General features: G+C 50.7%; 4 protein-coding genes across 4 annotated transcripts; 2 read left to right on the forward strand and 2 right to left on the reverse strand.

Moving 5' to 3' along the window:
• Positions 1 to 269: 269 nt before the first annotated feature.
• Positions 270 to 1,622, reverse strand: EV420DRAFT_1285167 (uncharacterized protein; the record flags this gene model as incomplete). The annotated part of the gene is made up of 1 exon (XM_060468328.1): positions 270 to 1,622. One exon carries the CDS (start codon positions 1,620 to 1,622, stop codon positions 270 to 272), a length of 1,353 nt encoding a protein of 450 aa, XP_060321334.1.
• A 9,487-nt stretch (positions 1,623 to 11,109) lies between these two features.
• EV420DRAFT_1607446 (uncharacterized protein) lies at positions 11,110 to 11,913 on the reverse strand. The gene is made up of 3 exons (XM_060475047.1): positions 11,785 to 11,913; positions 11,577 to 11,732; positions 11,110 to 11,498 (listed from the first exon to the last, which is right to left on the reverse strand). Exons 1-3 carry the CDS (start codon positions 11,792 to 11,794, stop codon positions 11,140 to 11,142), a joined length of 525 nt encoding a protein of 174 aa, XP_060321335.1. The 5' UTR covers positions 11,795 to 11,913; the 3' UTR covers positions 11,110 to 11,139.
• Positions 11,914 to 13,837: 1,924 nt separating this feature from the next.
• On the forward strand, positions 13,838 to 16,537 carry EV420DRAFT_1607464 (MFS general substrate transporter). The gene is given in 18 exon segments (XM_060475048.1): positions 13,838 to 14,192; positions 14,216 to 14,218; positions 14,248 to 14,259; positions 14,311 to 14,348; positions 14,402 to 14,436; positions 14,495 to 14,519; positions 14,570 to 14,646; positions 14,705 to 14,938; positions 15,000 to 15,190; positions 15,241 to 15,328; positions 15,381 to 15,397; positions 15,452 to 15,535; positions 15,571 to 15,572; positions 15,585 to 15,682; positions 15,737 to 15,869; positions 15,925 to 15,964; positions 16,022 to 16,260; positions 16,314 to 16,537. The coding sequence occupies 17 exon segments, from the start codon at positions 13,981 to 13,983 to the stop codon at positions 16,257 to 16,259; spliced, it is 1,527 nt and encodes a 508-aa protein (XP_060321336.1). The 5' UTR covers positions 13,838 to 13,980; the 3' UTR covers position 16,260; positions 16,314 to 16,537.
• Positions 16,181 to 17,618, forward strand: EV420DRAFT_730961 (uncharacterized protein). The gene is made up of 3 exons (XM_060483246.1): positions 16,181 to 16,246; positions 16,310 to 16,562; positions 16,632 to 17,618. The coding sequence occupies exon 3, from the start codon at positions 16,662 to 16,664 to the stop codon at positions 17,484 to 17,486; it is 825 nt and encodes a 274-aa protein (XP_060321337.1). The 5' UTR covers positions 16,181 to 16,246; positions 16,310 to 16,562; positions 16,632 to 16,661; the 3' UTR covers positions 17,487 to 17,618.
• The last annotated feature ends 876 nt before the right edge of the window (positions 17,619 to 18,494 follow it).

Genomic DNA, 18,494 nt, shown 5'->3' on the forward strand with positions numbered 1-18,494 from the left:
TTTACTCAGAAGACCTTGTTTTGACTAAATCTCACTGTCAGCTACTTACCAGTGTTTTTTACTTATATATATTCTTGCTTTATTGTATTCTTTCTTATAATAAATATAATAGCAAATTTCTAGACTATTCACCTGGCAGATATATCAGTAGATGTTGGATTTATAATACAATTTTTACATTTTCACTATATTATATAGTGAGTAATAGATTTATTAGCTACTTAACTTGAAAATAGTACTTTAAAGCTACTACACAATGTATGTTCACCTCAAATAAAAACAATATCACAGTCTTTAGTAACATTCAGATGTTTTAATCTCCATGCTTCTTTATCAGCCATTTTAAATACTGACACTTTCTCAAACTGTTTAGTAGATGGCACTCTATGTCCAATAGCCCAATGTTGCACTGAACACTCAAGATCCAGCTCATGATTCAGCCGAGTACCAAGTAGTACATATGTGTTTTCAGGTATGAGATAATTGTGAGATGCAATGATTTTAAATATATGTTCTTTCTCTTTGTTATCTTTAACAATCAGCTCTCCATATCGATCAATTATTTCCTCATCTTGCACAGCTAACCCCTGCACAAACCCCTTCTCAATACAAGGTCCATGGTGCCAGTCTACATCCCATTCTTCATCCCACCAAACAAGCATCTCATTTGAGACATCTGCAGGTGGAAGATATGTCATAATCTGGTCCCATGTTGGTCTCCATTTTACACCTGAATTTCCTGGCTCAGGATACCAGAAGAACAATTCTCCTCGCTTTTCCATAGCCATTACATTGACTAGTGCTGTCCATGCATCTTCCACAGACTGATTTTCATAGTATGCTGGTATTTTCTCTGACCAACAAAGGAATGATAGTCCTGCAATTTTATCTATAGAATTTGTTGATTTTCGCTTTTGCATCTCAGCAAGAATTGTGAAAAGATTACCCCATGATCTTCCTGTTGGTGACCACATGATATTATGCACTAACTCAAGCTCTTTTTGAAACTGCATCAGTATTTCTCCTTTATAGTCTTGGCTCCCATGCACTGGACACACATGTAGAGGTCCAGAAGGCATATCTCCAGCAATAATCCTTTTTAATCCAATCTCCTGTAGTGTCCATGCACGCTGAAACCAACACCGCTCACTTTCAAAGTCACCCTCCTTCAAACTGAAAGGCAGCCCAAGCCCACTCAGGTAAATTACCACTATTGTGTAATCATACACATTTCCAATAGTTGGTACATCCAGCTTCCACTCATCTGTACGCAGCTTCTCTTTCAGCTGATCTAAGCTACTGTTCTGCCTTAAGCAGAGCACATCCAACCACACATACTCAGCTTCCAGGTTTAACATCTCAATGCGAATGAGATGAAGATCAGCACTCTTTGGCATTGGCACAGGCCACTCCTTCCCATTAATAGGAGTATACACTGCAATCCGATTCTCCTCATCCAACCATGCATGTGATATGGGCAGAGGTCTTTTTTTAGCAATCCATGATGGCACTACACGATTGCTGTAAAGATCCCAGACACGTCGAGGTGGCATGTATGGATCAACAATTTTGCCATCAACAACTGCCTTTTGTCTTCTTTCTTTATCCTTCTCTTCCTGCATGTGTAGTGTATCTTGAATAATGCTCCAGTCATTGATAAACCACACTGAGCGAAGATAGCTATATGCAGTCCCAAAGTCATAGTTATTTGAGATATACTCTTCAAGGATAGAAGAGAGAGATGGAATGTTCAAAGTGTATGTTGTTCCAAGAGTGGCATTGATTTTATCTAAGATGCCCTGAGTACCAAGGATAGCACAGGGAGTGTCAGCAAGGGAGGATGATATCACAGGTTTTCCACCAGCATAAGCCAACTGCAATGGAACCTTGATTGATGATTCATCCTTGTCAGTCTCATGTTAGCCACTAACTCAAATCGACTTAGATCGCGCTAGGATCGCTACTCGCACTTCGGTAGACGATGCACTAACAGGTCAAAGGCGACGCAAGTCGATGGGACAATTAGTCACGAAGAACGGAGTTCGAAGTTAGGTAGAATAAACCTTAGCCGAAGCTGGGGTTTAGACCAGCTGAGGCTCTACTTAAATACACGTTGCGTAGACTAAAAATAGTGTCGTGAGAATGTCCGATCAGGATCGCAGCACCGCAGCAGCATAGAGTAAGCGTGAATGCGTAAGAAAAGAAAAAGAAAAGAATAAACCGTAACATTACCCCCTCTCTAAGACTCGTTCGTCCCGAATGAGTCCTCGGTCCCCTCGCCGCTTTGTGCAGTTTGACTGTAAAAGGATAAGACGCTGTCATCATCGTTGTCATCATCTTCTGAGTCGAACTCCCAATTTTCATAGACCCGTTGTAGGTTTTCGAGGTCTAGTTCGGAGTCCTCCTCGTCCGATGTTTCTTCCAACCTCGGTATCCCCTCTGCTTCCTCTGCTGTGACTTCCCGCATCGCCATTGAGGACTGTACTTCGGAGTGTCTTGGGTTCGTGCATTCCGACGAATAAACAGTTTCGATATCCGTGACACAAGGGGTGTCCGGGTCGTGGTAGGCTGTTCCAGCGCCCGGTGGTATGTTGTCGTCTCTTCCCACCGTTCGTCCATACTTGTTGACCTCCCAATAAATTCTTTGGAGGCGTGCTTCGTACTCGTTTACGAGTTCCTCCGCGTTGGCCATGTCTGAACGTTTGACCCAGGAGTTCTCCTCCCTCGGGTATCCTCGCCACTTTACCAGGTACTCCGTTATGGCGCGACGAGTTCGTCCGCGACCTATAACCTTGTTCCGCTGCTCCACTATTTCCTCGATTTCGTATTCTTCTTCATCATCAATTAAATCTGGAGGCGGCCTCTCGGGACGTGGTTGATTAGGGAAGGTTGGGGCGATGTAGGGTGTGAGGAGCGACTCGTTGAAGCGGTTGTGGATCTTCCATTTTATCGGCAGCTTCAACTCATAAGCGGAGGCCCCCTTTTTGCCCGTGATGGCGAAGGGGCCAACACGACGGTCCCCAAGCTTCTTGGTCGGCCGAGGGAGATGGAGGTTGGTCGAATCGAGCCATACCTTGTCTCCCACTTGGTATTCCACTGCGACGTTCTTTCGTTTGTCGTAGGCCTTTTTCATGGACTCTGCCGCCTTTTCTAATGACTTTCTGGCCTCGCCTTGTGCTTTCTCGATCTCCTCCACCAATCTCCCTGCTGCGGGAACGGCCGTTGCTCGTTGAGGAGTTTTGATGACCTCTCCGTCTCTTCCGAAGATGACTCGATAGGGGGAGTACCCTGTCGCTGAGTGTTGACGATTGTTGTGAGTGAAGGCTGCCAACGGTAACCATTCACTCCAATCGTCTTGTCTGTCATTGACGAACATCTTGAGGTATTTCTCGATCTCTTGGTTTACCCTTTCGGTTTGGCCGTCTGTCTGCGGGTGGTAGGCTGTAGAAGGGTTCCCCTCGACATGGAGCAGTCGGTAGAATTCCTTCATAAACTTGGAAACAAAGACGGACCCCCGGTCGGAGATTACCTTTTCAGGCATTACACCATAGGGTACGTAGACGTAGTCCCTCAGGATTTTAGCGAATCCGAGGGAAGTGAGCTCTTCGGTGCAGGCAATAGGAATGATGGCTTTAGAAAATCGGTCGACGATAACGAGAATTGAGTCGTAGCCTTTGGAGTTCGGGAGTTTGGTGATCATGTCGACCGAAACGTGGGTCCACGGGCGTACGGGTATTTCGTTAGGATGCAAGGGGGCCCGTTTCGGGCGACGGTCCGCCTTGGTTCGCTGGCAGACTTCGCACCCTTTTACATAGGCTTCTATGTCTCGACGCATCCGGGGCCACCAGTAATCGCGAAGTACCAACTCTTTGGTCTTCTCAATTCCTGGGTGTCCAGCTGTGACGTGGTCGTGCTTGAGGGCGATGATTTGCCCTCGAAGGTCCCGATCCACCGGTACGTAAATGCGTCCGTCGTACCACAACATATCTTGCTCTCGGGAGACGCCCTTTTCATGGTTGAGGGAGTCCGAAATGCCTCTGTCCCAGTGGCGGGGATCGTGCGTTGCCGCCTTGATTCTCTCGTGTAAGTCCTCCATGGTCAGCATTACTAGGGCCCTAAAGTGTTCCGCTTTTAGGACCACAACGTCTCGATTATCCTCCTTCCCTTGGTCGTGATCCGCCCTTCTGGATAGGAGGTCGGCCTTACGGTTTTGAGCTCCGGGCTTATGGTGTAAACTGAACTGGTACTCCGCCAACTCCGTTACCCAACGGGCTTGTCGTCGGTTGAGTTTCTGGGGTTTGCGGAAGTACTGGAGGTTTGAATGATCAGTCCAGATCTCGAAATCCTCTCGGGCCCCCATGAGGTATTGGCGCCATTCTTCGAGGGCAATCATAATTGCGAGAAGCTCTTTATCGTAGATTTCGTAATTGCGCTCTGTGACTGAAAGGGCCTTGGACAGAAACGCGACTGGTCGCCACTTCTCATCCTGCCATTGCGAAAGTACAGCTCCTACCGCTCCCTCGCTTGAGTCTGCCTCTACCCGGAACCGTCCTTGATCGAGGGGAATGGCCAGTACGACGTCTTCACGGAATAACTCCTTGAGTTTTTCAAACGCTTTCTGCTGGGTCTCCCCCCACGTCCATTCCTGCTTTCCGGTAAGCATTGTTAATGGTCGAACGTGCTTGCTGTAGTCACGAATGAACCGCCGATAAAAGTTACAGAACCCGAGGAAGGATTGCAATTCTTGCTTCCTACGAGGGGTCGGCCAGTCCAAAAGGCCCGCGATTTTAACGGGGTCCATGCGAATCTTTCCCTCGCTGATGATCACCCCCAAATACTCCGTCTCTTCCACTTCAAATTCACACTTTTCCGCTTTGAGGAACAAGTGATTTTCTCGCAATATCTGGAGGACTTTTCGTACAATCCTCTTATGCTCCGCCTTGGTTTTGGAGGCAATGAGGATGTCGTCCAGATACACCGATACTTCCCCAGCGGTGATGAGATCCTTGAAGATGTCGTTCATCATCCACTGGAAGGTAGCCGGGGAGTTGGTGAGCCCGAAGAACATGACGAGGGGCTCATAGAGACCGCGGTTAGTTCGAAAGGCGGCCTTCCACTCGTCTCCCTTCTTGATCCGCACGTTATTGTAACCCCACCGGACGTCCAGTTTAGTAAAGTATTTGGCCTTTTTCAGCCGGTCCATGAGCTCCCCGATAAGCGGTAACGGATAACGGTTCTTGATGGTCATCTCGTTAAGTTTTCGGTAGTCCTGTACAGGTCGTAATTTTCCATCCTTTTTCTTGACGAAGAAGAATGGGGAGGCCATGGGCGACTTTGAAGCCTGAATACGCCCCGTGGCCAGGTTCTCATCCAGAAACTTATCCAGCTCTTCCTGTTCCGTGGGATTGAGTGGATAGACTTTGCAGTCTAGGTTGGCGTTAGCGTTGGGGATTAACTCGATGGCATGGTCCCAGGGTTTACGTGGGGGAAGTTCGTCGAAATTTTCTTTATCAAAGATGTCCTTAAAGTCCCGATACTCTTCGGGTACTATCTCTTCGAATGACTTGGCGTCCTTTTTTGCGTTGGCTTGGGCGGCTAGTTCGTTAGCTCTAGTCCCCATGGCCCGGACGTGGAAGGCCTCTTCGAAGTCAATCACTAGGATGGTGTCTCCTTCTTCATACTCGTCCCATCGCGCCGATGGATCGGTATCGGGGAGGGAAAATGGGATTTTTCGACACGTGCATCGGGCTAGGGTGACCGCCCCGGTGTCCCAGTCAATAAGCGGGTTATGACGTTGGAGCCAGTCATGCCCTAGGAACAAGGGGGTGGAGCCTAGATCGACTACGGCTAGTTCGATCCGTTCCACGTGGTCCCCTATCCGTAGCCGTACTTCGGCATACTCGGTGATATCCCCTCCTTTGTTACGGGTGCCGTCGGCATTGTAGACCGGCACGGGTCGAGCCGCCTTTTTGAGGTTAAGGTCGTGTTCCTGGGCCCAGGTCCGGTCGATAGAACTACCGGTGGCCCCGCTGTCTACTAAGGCGCTCAGGGCGTGGGTCTCCCTCGTGTCCAGGGTTTCTAATTGCACTTTTATTGAAACGTTACGCCCCTTCCGCCCCCTAATGTACATGGGCGGCTTCTGCAAGTCTTCCATCCACTGCCACCTCTCTCTGGCCTGGGCGGCAGTCTCAGTCTGCTCTTCTAGCTGATGACAAAGTTGATCGGTTACCTCCTCGCGTCGTCGCCGATGTACCCATCCGTTGAGAACGGCGCGAGCTGCTGCATCCCCTCGAGCAATCCGTAAGGCCCGGCGGGTCCACAGGATACCATGGGGTTCGTAGTACATTGCCGCGAACACCTTCTTGTCGTTGGCGTTCGCGGTGAGAGACACAGCGGGAGACGTCGGCCTTCGGGGAGTTACTACCGGTATGTCGGACCGCAAGTGGGCTTCTTCATCTTCTACTTCTTCCAACAGAACCCTTGGGTTCTTCCCTCGAAGTGGCATTTGGTCACCTGGACGAGAAAGGTCCAGAGGCGGCATTTGGGCGCCTTTGAAAATCGAGGTGGTGGAGGAGGGCTCGCTGCCCTGTGTTCGGCCCTGGCCACGGGCGCTTGTGCGCGGCGTTGTAACCTCCACAGTCGTCCTGTTCTTATTGCTCTTCCTAGACCCGGCGGTACTTCGGGTTGCCCTTCGCGGGGGCACACATATTGGCTCCTTCGAGGGGTCTGCACTGTTTGCCGTCGGGTGTCCCTTGGCTACTAAGGGCAGGTGGTCCCCCGAGCTCACAGCCTCAGCTGCTTTTCCGACGCTTCCCACTGGAACAGACGCCTCCACAGGCGGAGACGCAGGCCCAGCGGGCTGGGCTGACGACCTTTCTCCCTCTCCGGGCTGACCTCCCTTCGTCAAGGGTGCAGTCGGGACTCGACCTAGGGGGCTCTGCCTTCGAGAGGCTTTCCCTGTGCGGTGAGCCGGGGGTTCCTGAGCTCGGACGGCCCCTAGGGGTTCAGTACTGAGCGCAGACTGCGCGGAGTGGCGGAAATCCCCTCCTACGCCGTTGGCGGTTTGCGATTCATCGTCCTTAGTTTCTTCTACTGGTAGAGCGGCGAAAAAATTGGTATATTGTTCATAGGGAGTACCTACATATACAGATTGAGCTTGACTACAAGTACAGGAGCGCGCACCAGATGAAACTAAGTCCTTTGCCGACGCCGTCGAATCGCTTATTTCGACGCCGGCTGGTCTTTTGACGACTTCTCCTTCTCGTCCTTTACTTCTTCGACCTTGGTATCCTTTCCCAGATCTTCCTTCTCGGCTTCAGCGAGCAATTGGCGGAGGCGGGCGACGTTGGGCTTTTTGCGTGGTGGGAGTTTGACGGGAAGCCACTTGGACTTGTCGTCAGGGCATTTGTGCTTGGGGTTCCACCCCGTGTTCCCACACTTAAAGCACCGCTTGTCGGACCGCAGCTTGTCGATTTCCATTGGCTGCCCCGTTCCACCGTACGTGGTCCCCGTGGCGTCCTTCTTATCGCCTCCGGCACCCGATCCGCTTCCTTTCGATTGATTGCCTCGACCCGAACCGCCTTGGTTCGAGGAGGACTTACTGCCCAGTCCTTGGGCTACTCCGTACCTATAGTTGGCGTCGATCCTTAGGACTCGCGCCTTCCATTGTGCGTAGGTTGTGGGGCGCTCGTTGTCCCCATGCATAACCGTATTCCGCACCGTTGGCCTTATCGCCGCTTCCACCGCTTCGAACATCTGCTTCTCATCTCCGAACTCCTCGCACTTGTGGGCCAGCCGCTCGAATTTGGCAAAGAACTCGACTGCGGACTTGCAGTCCGCCTGTCGGACTTTCTTCCATTCCGTCTTCCATATTGTTAACTCCGCCACTTCGCGGAATTCGCGCTTGAGGTCTTCGGAGAATTCCGCCCAAGTGGGGAATCTCCAGTGGCCTTGCGGGTCTCGGTAGCGGTAGTACTGGTCGACCCACCACTGCTGCGCGTCCCCTCGTAGATACCCCTGAGCGAACGTGATACGATAGGGGTTCTGCCCCTGGTCGTTCATGGTGTAATACATGGGGAACACCGCGAAGTAAACTTCGCAGTGATGTAAGAAGCGGGTGATGTCCGAGGAAACCCCGGTGAAGTACTCGGGCTGAGTTACTAACTTGGGCTTGACATCGTTCCATGGATTATTGACCGCCCCCGGCGCGAGCTGCCAGGGAGGAATGGGATCCGGGGGAGAGGGTACATGCGGTGGTACCGGCGGTTTAGGTGGTCGTGATACCGACCGCAGGTTTCGATTTTCCCCCGGAGGAGGATATCCTGCGGGGTCCGGGTAGGTCGGCTGTTTTGGTGGGAACGGGGGTACCGTGGACCCCTTCCCCTTGTCAGTGCGAGACGGTCCAGCACCTGGATCGTCCATGTCGTCATCGTCTTCTCCCGCTCCTCCGAAGAAGCCTTCGGGGAAGAAGTCCGAAGCGTCCGTAGGGTGAGGCATCGGCTGAGGCCTTCGGTACGCTTCACATCCCCGTTGTGGGGCATTGGGGTTGACCAGGTTCCAGACAATAGCCGCCCGGTGCCAGGTTTCTACTTCGAGGATGTTCTTCATCAGATATACATCCCCCATTTGTTTCGCATGGCGGTAGTCTTCGCCCGCCTCGGAGAAGAGCCACTGCGGGTCTCTCTCCATATCTTCCATCATGATTTCGTACAACCCGTGCCAGGGTAATAGTTCGAAAATGCCCGGCCTAGGCACTGGTCCCTGAAGAAGGACCTGTTTCACCGCCGCCATTACCGTCGGTTCCAGGGCCTGGTTTGGGGGCCGACTTGGCATCCTCTGCCTCCTTCCTCTCTCGGGCGATTCGGTCAATTTCCTTGTTTCGCCTCCACCTCCCGATGTCGGAGTCCTCATTGGAGATCTCCTCCTGATAGACTCTCCAGGCTCGAGCTCGGGCTTCGAGATCTGTTCCGGCCCTCCGGGCGTATCCGGTGTAGCGAACTGCAGCGGCTCGTATCCTGTTATCGATTTCGGCGGGAGTGGCGTCGGGCTCAACGGGTAGATCCCAGAATCCATTGGGCCCATAGAGGGCGTCCTCCTCGGCACGTCGGATGCGTGCATCATGCGCTCGGCCTCTGTCCATTCGGGCCTGACCCTCTGGGGACTCCCGGACATCTCGAGAGAGTCCGAGGGACTCGACGTACGTGTGATAGAGGAGGGGCCACGGACGCTGTGAGAGAGGGACTGGGTCGGCGAAGGCTCTCGACGCGACTGACGGTTCCCAGTCGGAGACTCCGGCGAGGCGCTCGGCGGCGGTAACTGTCCCAAGTTCCTCGGCGTCGAGATCTGGGAACTCGCTCCAAAGCTCCCCACTCGTCGACTCGATCGAGGGGACGGGGGTAGGGAGCGTTGGTGCCTCGGACCCTTCAGGGATCGGGTCGGGCTCTCTTCTGGTTGCGATTCTGGCCACAGGAGTCTCTTCCCCGTCGTCGGCGTAGACCCAGCTGGTGCTGGGATGCCAGCCGACTGGAGGGCCTCTATTGGTTGGCCAGGCCCTTGGAATAGACTGTGAGTGAGCTGTACTGGTGGAAGCCGCGGAGGCTCCGAGGCCAAGCTCTCCTGAGTCGGCGTCGTAGTCGTCCTTTTGCCTCTGTATAAACCTCCGGCGCTCTGCTCCGAGGTCGGAGTCTCCCCACTGGGCTTCAACCCACTTTGTGGATGACCTTCCGGACCAGTTGTCTCCGGTATAGGTTGCATCCTCTTCCGTGTTCGAATAGAGGTCGTCGAGGAGGTCGTCGAGACGGGTTCTTTCCCACTCGGTGAGCTCGTCCCCTTCCCACTCGGTGTCAGGGCTTTCTTCGCCCGCGACCAGATGCCTGGTGCCTTGTCCTCGGCTTCTGTCGTCGCCAGACTCGCCTTGGACTGGAGACTGGTCGAAGAGACCTGGTAAGGGCGAGTCTCCTCTGTCGAGGAGTATGCTCCTGGTATCGGTGATGTCGACGGAGTCGGTTGACTCGTCGGTAGCGCTTCTGTAGGAGTCGGTGCTCGACTCTGAGGATCGCGAGCTGGGTCGCGACGATCCGTAGAGGGACTCTCCATAGAGAGAGTGTAGTTCTGGCCGAGGGGTTTCTGGGAGTGGTAGTGTTTGTTGCGATGCCGCGGGGATGTCTATCACCTGCGGGGGATATGCGGGTGCGCTGGGCACGTAGTGGAAGGGAAGCTGAGGTCGGACCCTTCTCTGTTGTCGGCAGCAGCGGAGTGTGTAGTATAAAGAAATGGACAAGAAAAAGGCGATAAAAGTTGCGAAGATTGCAGGAATGGCGTCGGACCAGGGCATCCGTATAGAGATCTATCCTTGGCGTAGGTCGACGATTGACCATGCAAGCTGGTATACCGCAAGGATGGTGAGAACGATGAGAAGTGCGATAATCAAGCTAAGGTCGGTCTCGTAGTTGGAACCGTTCATTAACGAGATTTCGCAGGTGTCGTCGGCAGGAGAGCTCGTCACTATTAACAATATGATTGTCAACAGGGAAGCGAGCTGGAGAGCGAGGATAAAGGGTTTCGTGTTGGGATACGTGGTTCCTAAACGAGGCGGGGATATAACGAGTACAGGGCGGCCAGCAAGCTTGCTAGCAACGCTGCCGGTATTCCGAGCGCGATTAGGAGAAAGGTTAAGTAGACAGTCAGAAAGACTGCGAGGAGTAGGTCGTCGTAGAGGATGGTTTCAACAATCAACCGGGTCACTAACAATAGAAGGAGTAGCCGAGGGGGTATTAGCCACAAGGCTAGTGCAACGAAGTAGTGTATTGGATGAATGGTGACGGTAAGTGCTTTTCCGTTGGTCCACTCGCCGTACGTTGACAAGCACCGGGTTGTCCACACGAACGTAGGCGATGACCTCTCTGGTCAAGCGGGGTAATTTTTTGTAAAGAAGTTGGGCAGCGCTCTTTCTCGGAAGTGACGCTGAGCAACGTAGAGCGAGCTTCGGCTAAATGTTAGCCACTAACTCAAATCGACTTAGATCGCGCTAGGATCGCTACTCGCACTTCGGTAGACGATGCACTAACAGGTCAAAGGCGACGCAAGTCGATGGGACACTTAGTCACGAAGAACGGAGTTCGATGTTAGGTAGAATAAACCTTAGCCGAAGCTGGGGTTTAGACCAGCTGAGGCTCTACTTAAATACACGTTGCGTAGACTAAAAATAGTGTCGTGAGAATGTCCGATCAGGATCGCAGCACCGCAGCAGCATAGAGTAAGCGTGAATGCGTAAGAAAAGAAAAAGAAAAGAATAAACCGTAACATCTCAGTCAAAGCAGTGATGATGGTATCATTGGGCTGGCTCTTTTTAGGAGCAGGTCCTATTAGAGCACGAGGTGCTGACTTAGGATCTTCATTTGGCAGGCCATAAGCTGCCCATCGAAATGACCCAGTCATATTAGGCACAAACAATGGCTTTGTGATGAGCAAGGGTTCTCTCAGTGGAGCATTGTGAGGTCCTAAAAATGATAATTATGAGAAGGATTCTGGATGCCAGCTGGTTGGCACATCTGACATTGTTAGGACAGGACACATACCTTTTAAAACAGATCTGGAATTCAGCTCTATCCCATCCTGATCAGCACCAGATTCTTGTTCACAAGATAGATCTTTTGCCAAAAAAACAGATTTCAAGCCATTCCAAATCAACTTCATACTCTTCAAAGGCGATTGGAAGAGAAATTTGGATATTCCTAATGTGGCTGGACTGAGGAATTGCCACAAAGGTAGATGAAAGATACATACTGTTTCCCATGTTCACCTAGTTAAGTGTCAGTAAGATGTAGATGTGCAGCACAACAGGTAGATGATTCCAAAAGACAAGTTCCAATGCTCCTTGCTCTGGCAAAGTCGTCGAGGTGTGTAATCAAGAGGGTAAGAAGCAGATGACAGCCTCTATGGTCTGGCTTAAATACATGAGCATCTGCGAGTGCCAAGAACAACACATGAGGTGATCGGCCACAGCTGAATTACATACAGCGGCATAGCCCGATCAACTTGAACTTAGATGTGTCGATATTTTTCAATAAGGACAGTGAATGTGTTGAATGCATATGGAATGAATCGATTTCCCAGCTCCAACGCTCGATACACAGTTGTGCACCGAGATATAGTAGTATTCGCCCACTACACATCTCATTTCCTCTCCATCTTAAGCGCCAATGCTGTCGTACATGTGATGGGGAGGTGGTCGTAATGATGGAGGTATTTAATGTTACACATCAGCAGACATAGAACATCAAAGCGCATCGATGATCTCACCTCTCAAAACCGTTCACTCGGAATAAAACAGCCCACAGGTTTTGCCTACCCTTTACATTATCAACAGAAGATGAACTAACCCACCAACGGTCCAAGCACAAGCACAAAGATTCCGCGGCTGATAACGACTCAGTTAGACCATTCTCCAATCATCTCATAGTTAGCTAATGATGGAGACTCACAAATAGCCGCTTGTTCAATTCACTTCCCTGTTTCCAGATGTGAATGATAGGACAACGAATGGACGAGCTTTGACCCGTCCTGCAGACAGCTCTTGTTCTATCAACCGAGACCGAGTACGAACTCTGAGAGCTTTGAATGACCTGTACCAGTGATGGCCAACATCGGAGTATGGCAGTACATCACTTAAGATGCTATGAAAGAGAGGTTATTAATAAATACCAATGGCAGAAATACGCAGTGCAGAAGCTGTGTGACAAAGATCAATATCATCGACAGCGACAGCGACATCAATCGACACCCTCACCCTTTCACAATCTCACAGGCAAAACATCCAGGGTTCAGAAAGATCCGAGCTTTGCGACAGCAGTGCTGCGAACGACGCTAGTTCTGAATGCTTTGTTCCCGGTCATAGTTGTTCGGAGACAAATGCAAGAGTGAGGATGGAGGTCACAGAGAAGGCAACCATGCTATATGACCATGGCTTCGTTGACCCGTTCTCTTGGTTTGTGTGAAAGGAAGCGATATGTTCGCTGGCGCCTATCAGCGAAGTCCCATATCCTGGTATGAAGATTGTGAAGGGATAATACACCATGGTGAGGAGCGTCAAGGTAGAAAAGGGCTGTCGTAAAGTTCTTCTCAATCAATACATAACTTTTGAATTTCGTAAAAGAATTTCTTAGCTACAGTAAGAAGCCGCAATACCCGGCTGGCATATATTGCATGAATGACGATGAGCCATGAAAGCAAGAAAAACGACGCACTTAGCAAGCCCCGGTTTCCTTCGAAATGAAGATGACAGCCAAGAGCATCCCCTGGAAAGTTTACACTCTCGGAAAATATGCTAGACACTGGTAGATGCTAGGCAAATTGCGAGTCTTTTGGCAACTAGGAGGGTCTTATCAGTAATAAATAAAATGTGACGTACTGAGCCTGGGAATGTTCTTCGCTTGACACTTTCCCTCTCCATCCATCTACAACTTCACCTTCAAGCAACGTCCAACAATATGCTTTACCACCATGGATAGCATCCAAGATTTCGAGACCGTCCTTTAATAGGTTCACCGACCTGAGGCCCTCTCCCAGCCTCTTATTTTCTTCGCGTTCAACACCAAGTTCCAATCGCAGACAGCGGAATGTTGCGTTGTGTTGCGGCACGTACAGTTGATATGTAGCGGCACACGGTGCGTATCAGGCTCTTGTTGCGCCTTCGACCACGTACTGACGCCAGACCATTATCTAAAGAATACAGACCTGAAGGTCACCCATCGTTCGCTTTTGTCACTGCTCGTCTTTACTATGCGTCATTTTGGAAAGGCAGACAAGACCCAGTGACGAGCCTAGTGGACCATTGGGCTCATCTACAAATCTTCTTTTTTTTTCCCGTTAAGCATATGGCCCAGTTCCAGACCGCTTCTCTGATTGCGAAGCTCAAATCGTACCCTGTGGCCCCACACGGAACGGACTAAGTTTGGCCCTCACCAACATGATAATCCATCGATGAGCGACTTCAAGCCGACTATCGAGACCTCTGAGTATCATGTCGAAGAGCGTCGTCCTGGATTCCTTGGAAAGATTTTGAAGGCAAAACCTGAGCACGCGTTGTTGGATGACCTGGCACGTATGAACGAGACTGTGTTAGATCCGGTGGTCGTTAAGAGGATTGAGCGAAGGGTTGACTTGCTGGTCATTCCTGCATTGGCTGTTTGTTACGTGGTGAGTCCGCCTAATTGTTTATTCTCAGTCATTCAAACATTTGGCGCTCTAGTTTTACTATATGTATGCGGTGTATACGATTGTGAAATTCCACCACTGACCAGGTTTACGCAGGGATAAGACGACGGTTTCATACGCTGCGATCTTCGGGAGTGAGTCGCCGTTGTTCACTTCGTTATAATCCTCTCATTTTCGTCGACTACAGTCAAGGAAGATCTAGCCCTAGGGAAAACGGAATACGTACGCGTGTTCGTTCCGCGTTGTTTAACTGGTCTCACCGCGCAGTAAATGCCAACAGCAATGGCTTTCAAGTATCTTCTACTGTGCGCATGAACCTTCTATATTCTTCTCCGTGAACTCATCGATCCTTTAGTTGGTTGGTTGTTCTGGGCTTTCCCGACCAATCTGCTCATGCAGAAATTTCCTATCGCAAAATACCTCGCTGTCAACGTGGGTTCACTACTGCCTTGTCTTTTAGAACTCACTGTGACGTTGAGATTCCTGGCAGATTTTCTTCTGGGGCGTGCTTCTTATGGCGCAAGCAGCAGCGAAGGACTTCAAAGACATGATGATCCTGCGCATTCTCTCCGGTGCGGCAGGGTCTACCGCTGACCCTGCCTTCGTTCTGATCACCGGGCTGTGGTACACGCGTAGCCAGCAACCCATCCGAATCGGACTCTGGTATAGCGCGAATGGTATTGGTATCGCCCTCGGTGGGTTATTGGGATATGCCATTGGACATGTACGTGGGTTCTCGATCCTCCAGAATCATAGGATGGTTGTCTTGATGCGCTTCTCCTCAGATCAAGGGTGCTCTTCCATCGTGGCGCTACGAATTTCTTATCATCGGAGCGCTCTGCTCGTTTTGGGCGATCGTCATGTTCACGTTTGTTCCTGATTCTCCGTATTACAAGTCGCGGTGGTTCAAGGATGAGGATCGGCTCGTAGTCCTGAGTCGTAAGAGGCATGATCAAGCTGGTGCTGATACTCACAGGTCCGTACTTTATTGATAATGCTGGTGATAACGGTCTGAGCGCACTTTAGAGTGAAGCCTGATCAAATCGTCGAAGCGTTCTGCGATCCCAAGATCTATCTCTTCTTCCTGCTCGGGTTTTCTTCAAACATCCCGAACGTATGTCTCTTGATTGTGCCGGGACTTCATGGAAGCTAATGGTACCCTCTAGGGCGGAATTTCGAACTTGTAAGACTCACGTGGGCTTAGATAGTCCATCCGATTCTTATCTTCCTCTCCCAGTGGAACGCTCATCATACAAGGTTTCGGTTTTGACACACTCGAGACGACTTTGATGCAGATCCCTTACGGTTTCTTCATCTGCTTTTGGTACGTTCATCGGTGATATTCCATATCGAGTGCTCAAACACGCACAGTATCCTATTTGCTGTGTGGCTTAACACCAAAGCACCGAAGAATAGCAGAACCCTCCTTATGATCGTTTTTCTCTTGCCTAATATAATTGGGAGCTGTGTAAGGTCATCAAACCAGCGTAAGCTAGTCTGCTGATCTGATCCTTGGATTTAGATGATGGCTTGGGGTCCCGCGACCTCAAAGCCTACGCGCCTGATTGGTTACTGGTTAACTGGGTCGTATAACGCTACGTTCGTCCTCGGACTGTCACTCGTGTCCGGAAACGTCGGCGGTCAAACGAAGAAAGGTGGAACTCTATGATGTATGCGGGCTTTGGTTCTTTCTCACTTTGTTTATTCTAGCTATCGCCAATGCGGCTGTCTTCCTAGGTCTATGTACAGGGTATGTAGACAACACCGTTAAAGGCATATATGCGGCTAAACCACCGGTGATACCTAGAAACATTGTCGGACCCTTTCTCTTCAAGACTTCAGAGGCACCAAAATACACTACCGGCATTGTAGGTATGCTCGTCGCCAACATCGTTGAAGTCTTCGTTATTCTAGCTTTGAGGACCCTGTTCTTGACGTCGAATAAGCGGAGAGACCGAGAGATGGCGGAAGGAGGAGTCAAGTGCACAGCGATGGTGGATGATATAACGGATTTTGCGAATCCTGCATTTAGGTATGTAGCGTAGGGCTGTAGGTTCTTTCCTTTTCGAGTGTTGGAAATTGACTGATGTTACAGTGAGATGACTGTAGGCTATCATTGCTGTGTGGTTATGGGTACAGATACGTTCTATACAATCTTAATTCTTTTGGGTGAACGCCGACGCAGTTTTGGGGCTTACCGGCACCACCGACGCTTACGAATGTCTTAACTCGCACTGAAACAGCTCTGTGGCCACCCAGCCTCTGTCGCGCCACGGTCAGTCGACACCTTCAAATACCATTCTGCGATAAGCGCGAATCTTCAATTCCATGCGAAGGGCCGTGGTGGTGTGGGTACCAAACTTGGCCATGTTCGGGATTCGGCCCGATGACCGGGTCCAGCGTTAACACCTTTTCAGCTACTAACGGCAACAGGACTTACAACCATCATGAGTCTAACGAGACCGTCCTCTGTTATCGATCGTTTTCCCTACTTACCAGTTGAAATCATCGCGCTCATTATCGAGGAGATATGGGCTCTCCCTTTGAGCAAAAAGGAGCGTCATTTCTTTATGAAGGCCTCACTTCACGTCTGTCGAATATGGATGCTCACTTTCCTACGTGTCTCATTCACACATCTGCATATCGTCTCATATGCTTACTACAAGTACATCGTACTCCTTCAAACCGACCCCACTTTCACTTCTAGCACCGTCACAGATTCAGACGGTGCACAGCTCTCTCTAGGCGCTTATTTCTGTCGCTGCTGTCGTTCCCTCACTGTCTCCGTCCAAGACACATTATTCTACGGCTTCCCTCGAATATTCACAAATCTATCCCATATCCGACACGTAACACTCCTCTACCACAATGTCAGCCAACAAATGCCTTTCGCCTACATCTCCCGATTCAACACTCTCTTCCCCCCTAGAACCATCGATTCACTAGAAATGCGATTCACGTACGACGTCCAAGATGCCGATTACTCCGCCCGTCTTCGATATCTTTACCACTCGAAAGAGTTCTACTACCCCCCAAAATTCTACTCTCCATCAGTCAAACACAATGGTGTCTTACAATACAAATTGCTCACCTTGCCGTATATCCGTCATTTGACTATCAATGGCGCCAACCCGGCGTTGGTGCTCCTCGTCAAGTGTATGTCTCCTGCTTTGGAGAGCTTCGAGACGGATGGGGACCCGGTAGTGCTTGAACTGGGGTTCGACGCTGCGAACGTCCGTCCGCCGCCCGAGACCCCCGAAGAGCGGTTCTAGGGGGATAATAGATACACGAGCTGGGATGAACTGCCGGAGTGGATAAAGGAACTGGAACCGCGGAACGTGGAGGAGGAAGTGGTGACGGAGTACGTAGATTCCGACAGTGACACGTCTGACACACAGCTTCCGTGGCCGGGGCCGGTTCGCAGAGAACCAATTAATCTCTGGACCGATGCGATCAACTTGTGGAGGCTCATTTGGGATGTAAGATGTCTAGCCGGGGTATGGTGAGAGAGAGAAGGGTTATCGTGTTCGAATTCTCAGGATCTGGCTGAACCATTGTCTCCGGTACGAAGGAAAGCCCTTCTCCCACAAATCCCGGTCAATGAGATGGTGCCTCCACGGAGCGTTCCTCTTCCGTCGCAGCATAGCGAGCTCGTAGGCGAGATACGGAGGGAGAGGCAGTCGTGGTGGCGCCTGGACGTGGTGGGCCTTGAGTGCAAAGACGCGGCAGAACCAGCACATGTTGAAATGTGGGGCCATGGTCGCCCTAGCTTAGGCTGGTAATAAAGCGCGTCGAAAAGGAGACACAGACCACCTGATAAGATGAAAATGTCAATTATCTTGTCCCAAACGTCGACGAGTTGGTAACGCACTCGATCACGGATGGCCGCGTTCCCGAATCCTTCCGTGGCTCCACTTTCCTGGTCTTCCATCCTCCGTGTGAACTGTATTGCTGTCTTCGGGAGTGCGCAGAGGTGTGAAGATTGGACTTCTTCAAGTAGGAGGGGTGTTAACTCTGATATCAAATCCCCTGAGGCGCTGGAACATTTGTTATATTGTAGCGCCACATGACAAGAATTTGAGAATGGGAGGTACAGCGTCCAGGAACGCTGAGAAGGACCAGGGTAAAGAGACAACGAGTAATTGGGATAACGAGTCGGAGTCGAGGAGGTGGTTTTGAGGAGAGAGAGCCATTGTGTGACTGGAGTGTCACAACTGGCCCTAAATTGGAATCGGCCCGAAAGCCGAAAGTACTGGCGAATACCGAGTTAATGCATATTT

This window comes from Desarmillaria tabescens (assembly GCF_030435595.1).
Source record: "Desarmillaria tabescens strain CCBAS 213 chromosome Unknown EV420scaffold_341, whole genome shotgun sequence".
Classification (NCBI taxonomy): Eukaryota; Fungi; Basidiomycota; class Agaricomycetes; order Agaricales; family Physalacriaceae; genus Desarmillaria; species Desarmillaria tabescens.

Excerpts from the sequence above, each read along its gene's own strand:
- EV420DRAFT_1607446 (XM_060475047.1), bottom strand. Across the intron at positions 11,499-11,576 it reads TTCCAGATCTGTTTTAAAAG|GACCTCACAATGCTCCACTG; the intron begins GTATGTGTCCTG and ends TATCATTTTTAG.
- EV420DRAFT_1607464 (XM_060475048.1), top strand. The coding sequence starts at position 13,981 with ATGAGCGACTTCAAGCCGACTATCGAGACCTCTGAGTATCATGTCGAA. Across the intron at positions 14,349-14,401 it reads ATACGCTGCGATCTTCGGGA|TCAAGGAAGATCTAGCCCTA; the intron begins GTGAGTCGCCGT and ends CGTCGACTACAG. Across the intron at positions 14,520-14,569 it reads GCTTTCAAGTATCTTCTACT|TTGGTTGGTTGTTCTGGGCT; the intron begins GTGCGCATGAAC and ends TCGATCCTTTAG.
- EV420DRAFT_730961 (XM_060483246.1), top strand. The coding sequence starts at position 16,662 with ATGAGTCTAACGAGACCGTCCTCTGTTATCGATCGTTTTCCCTACTTA.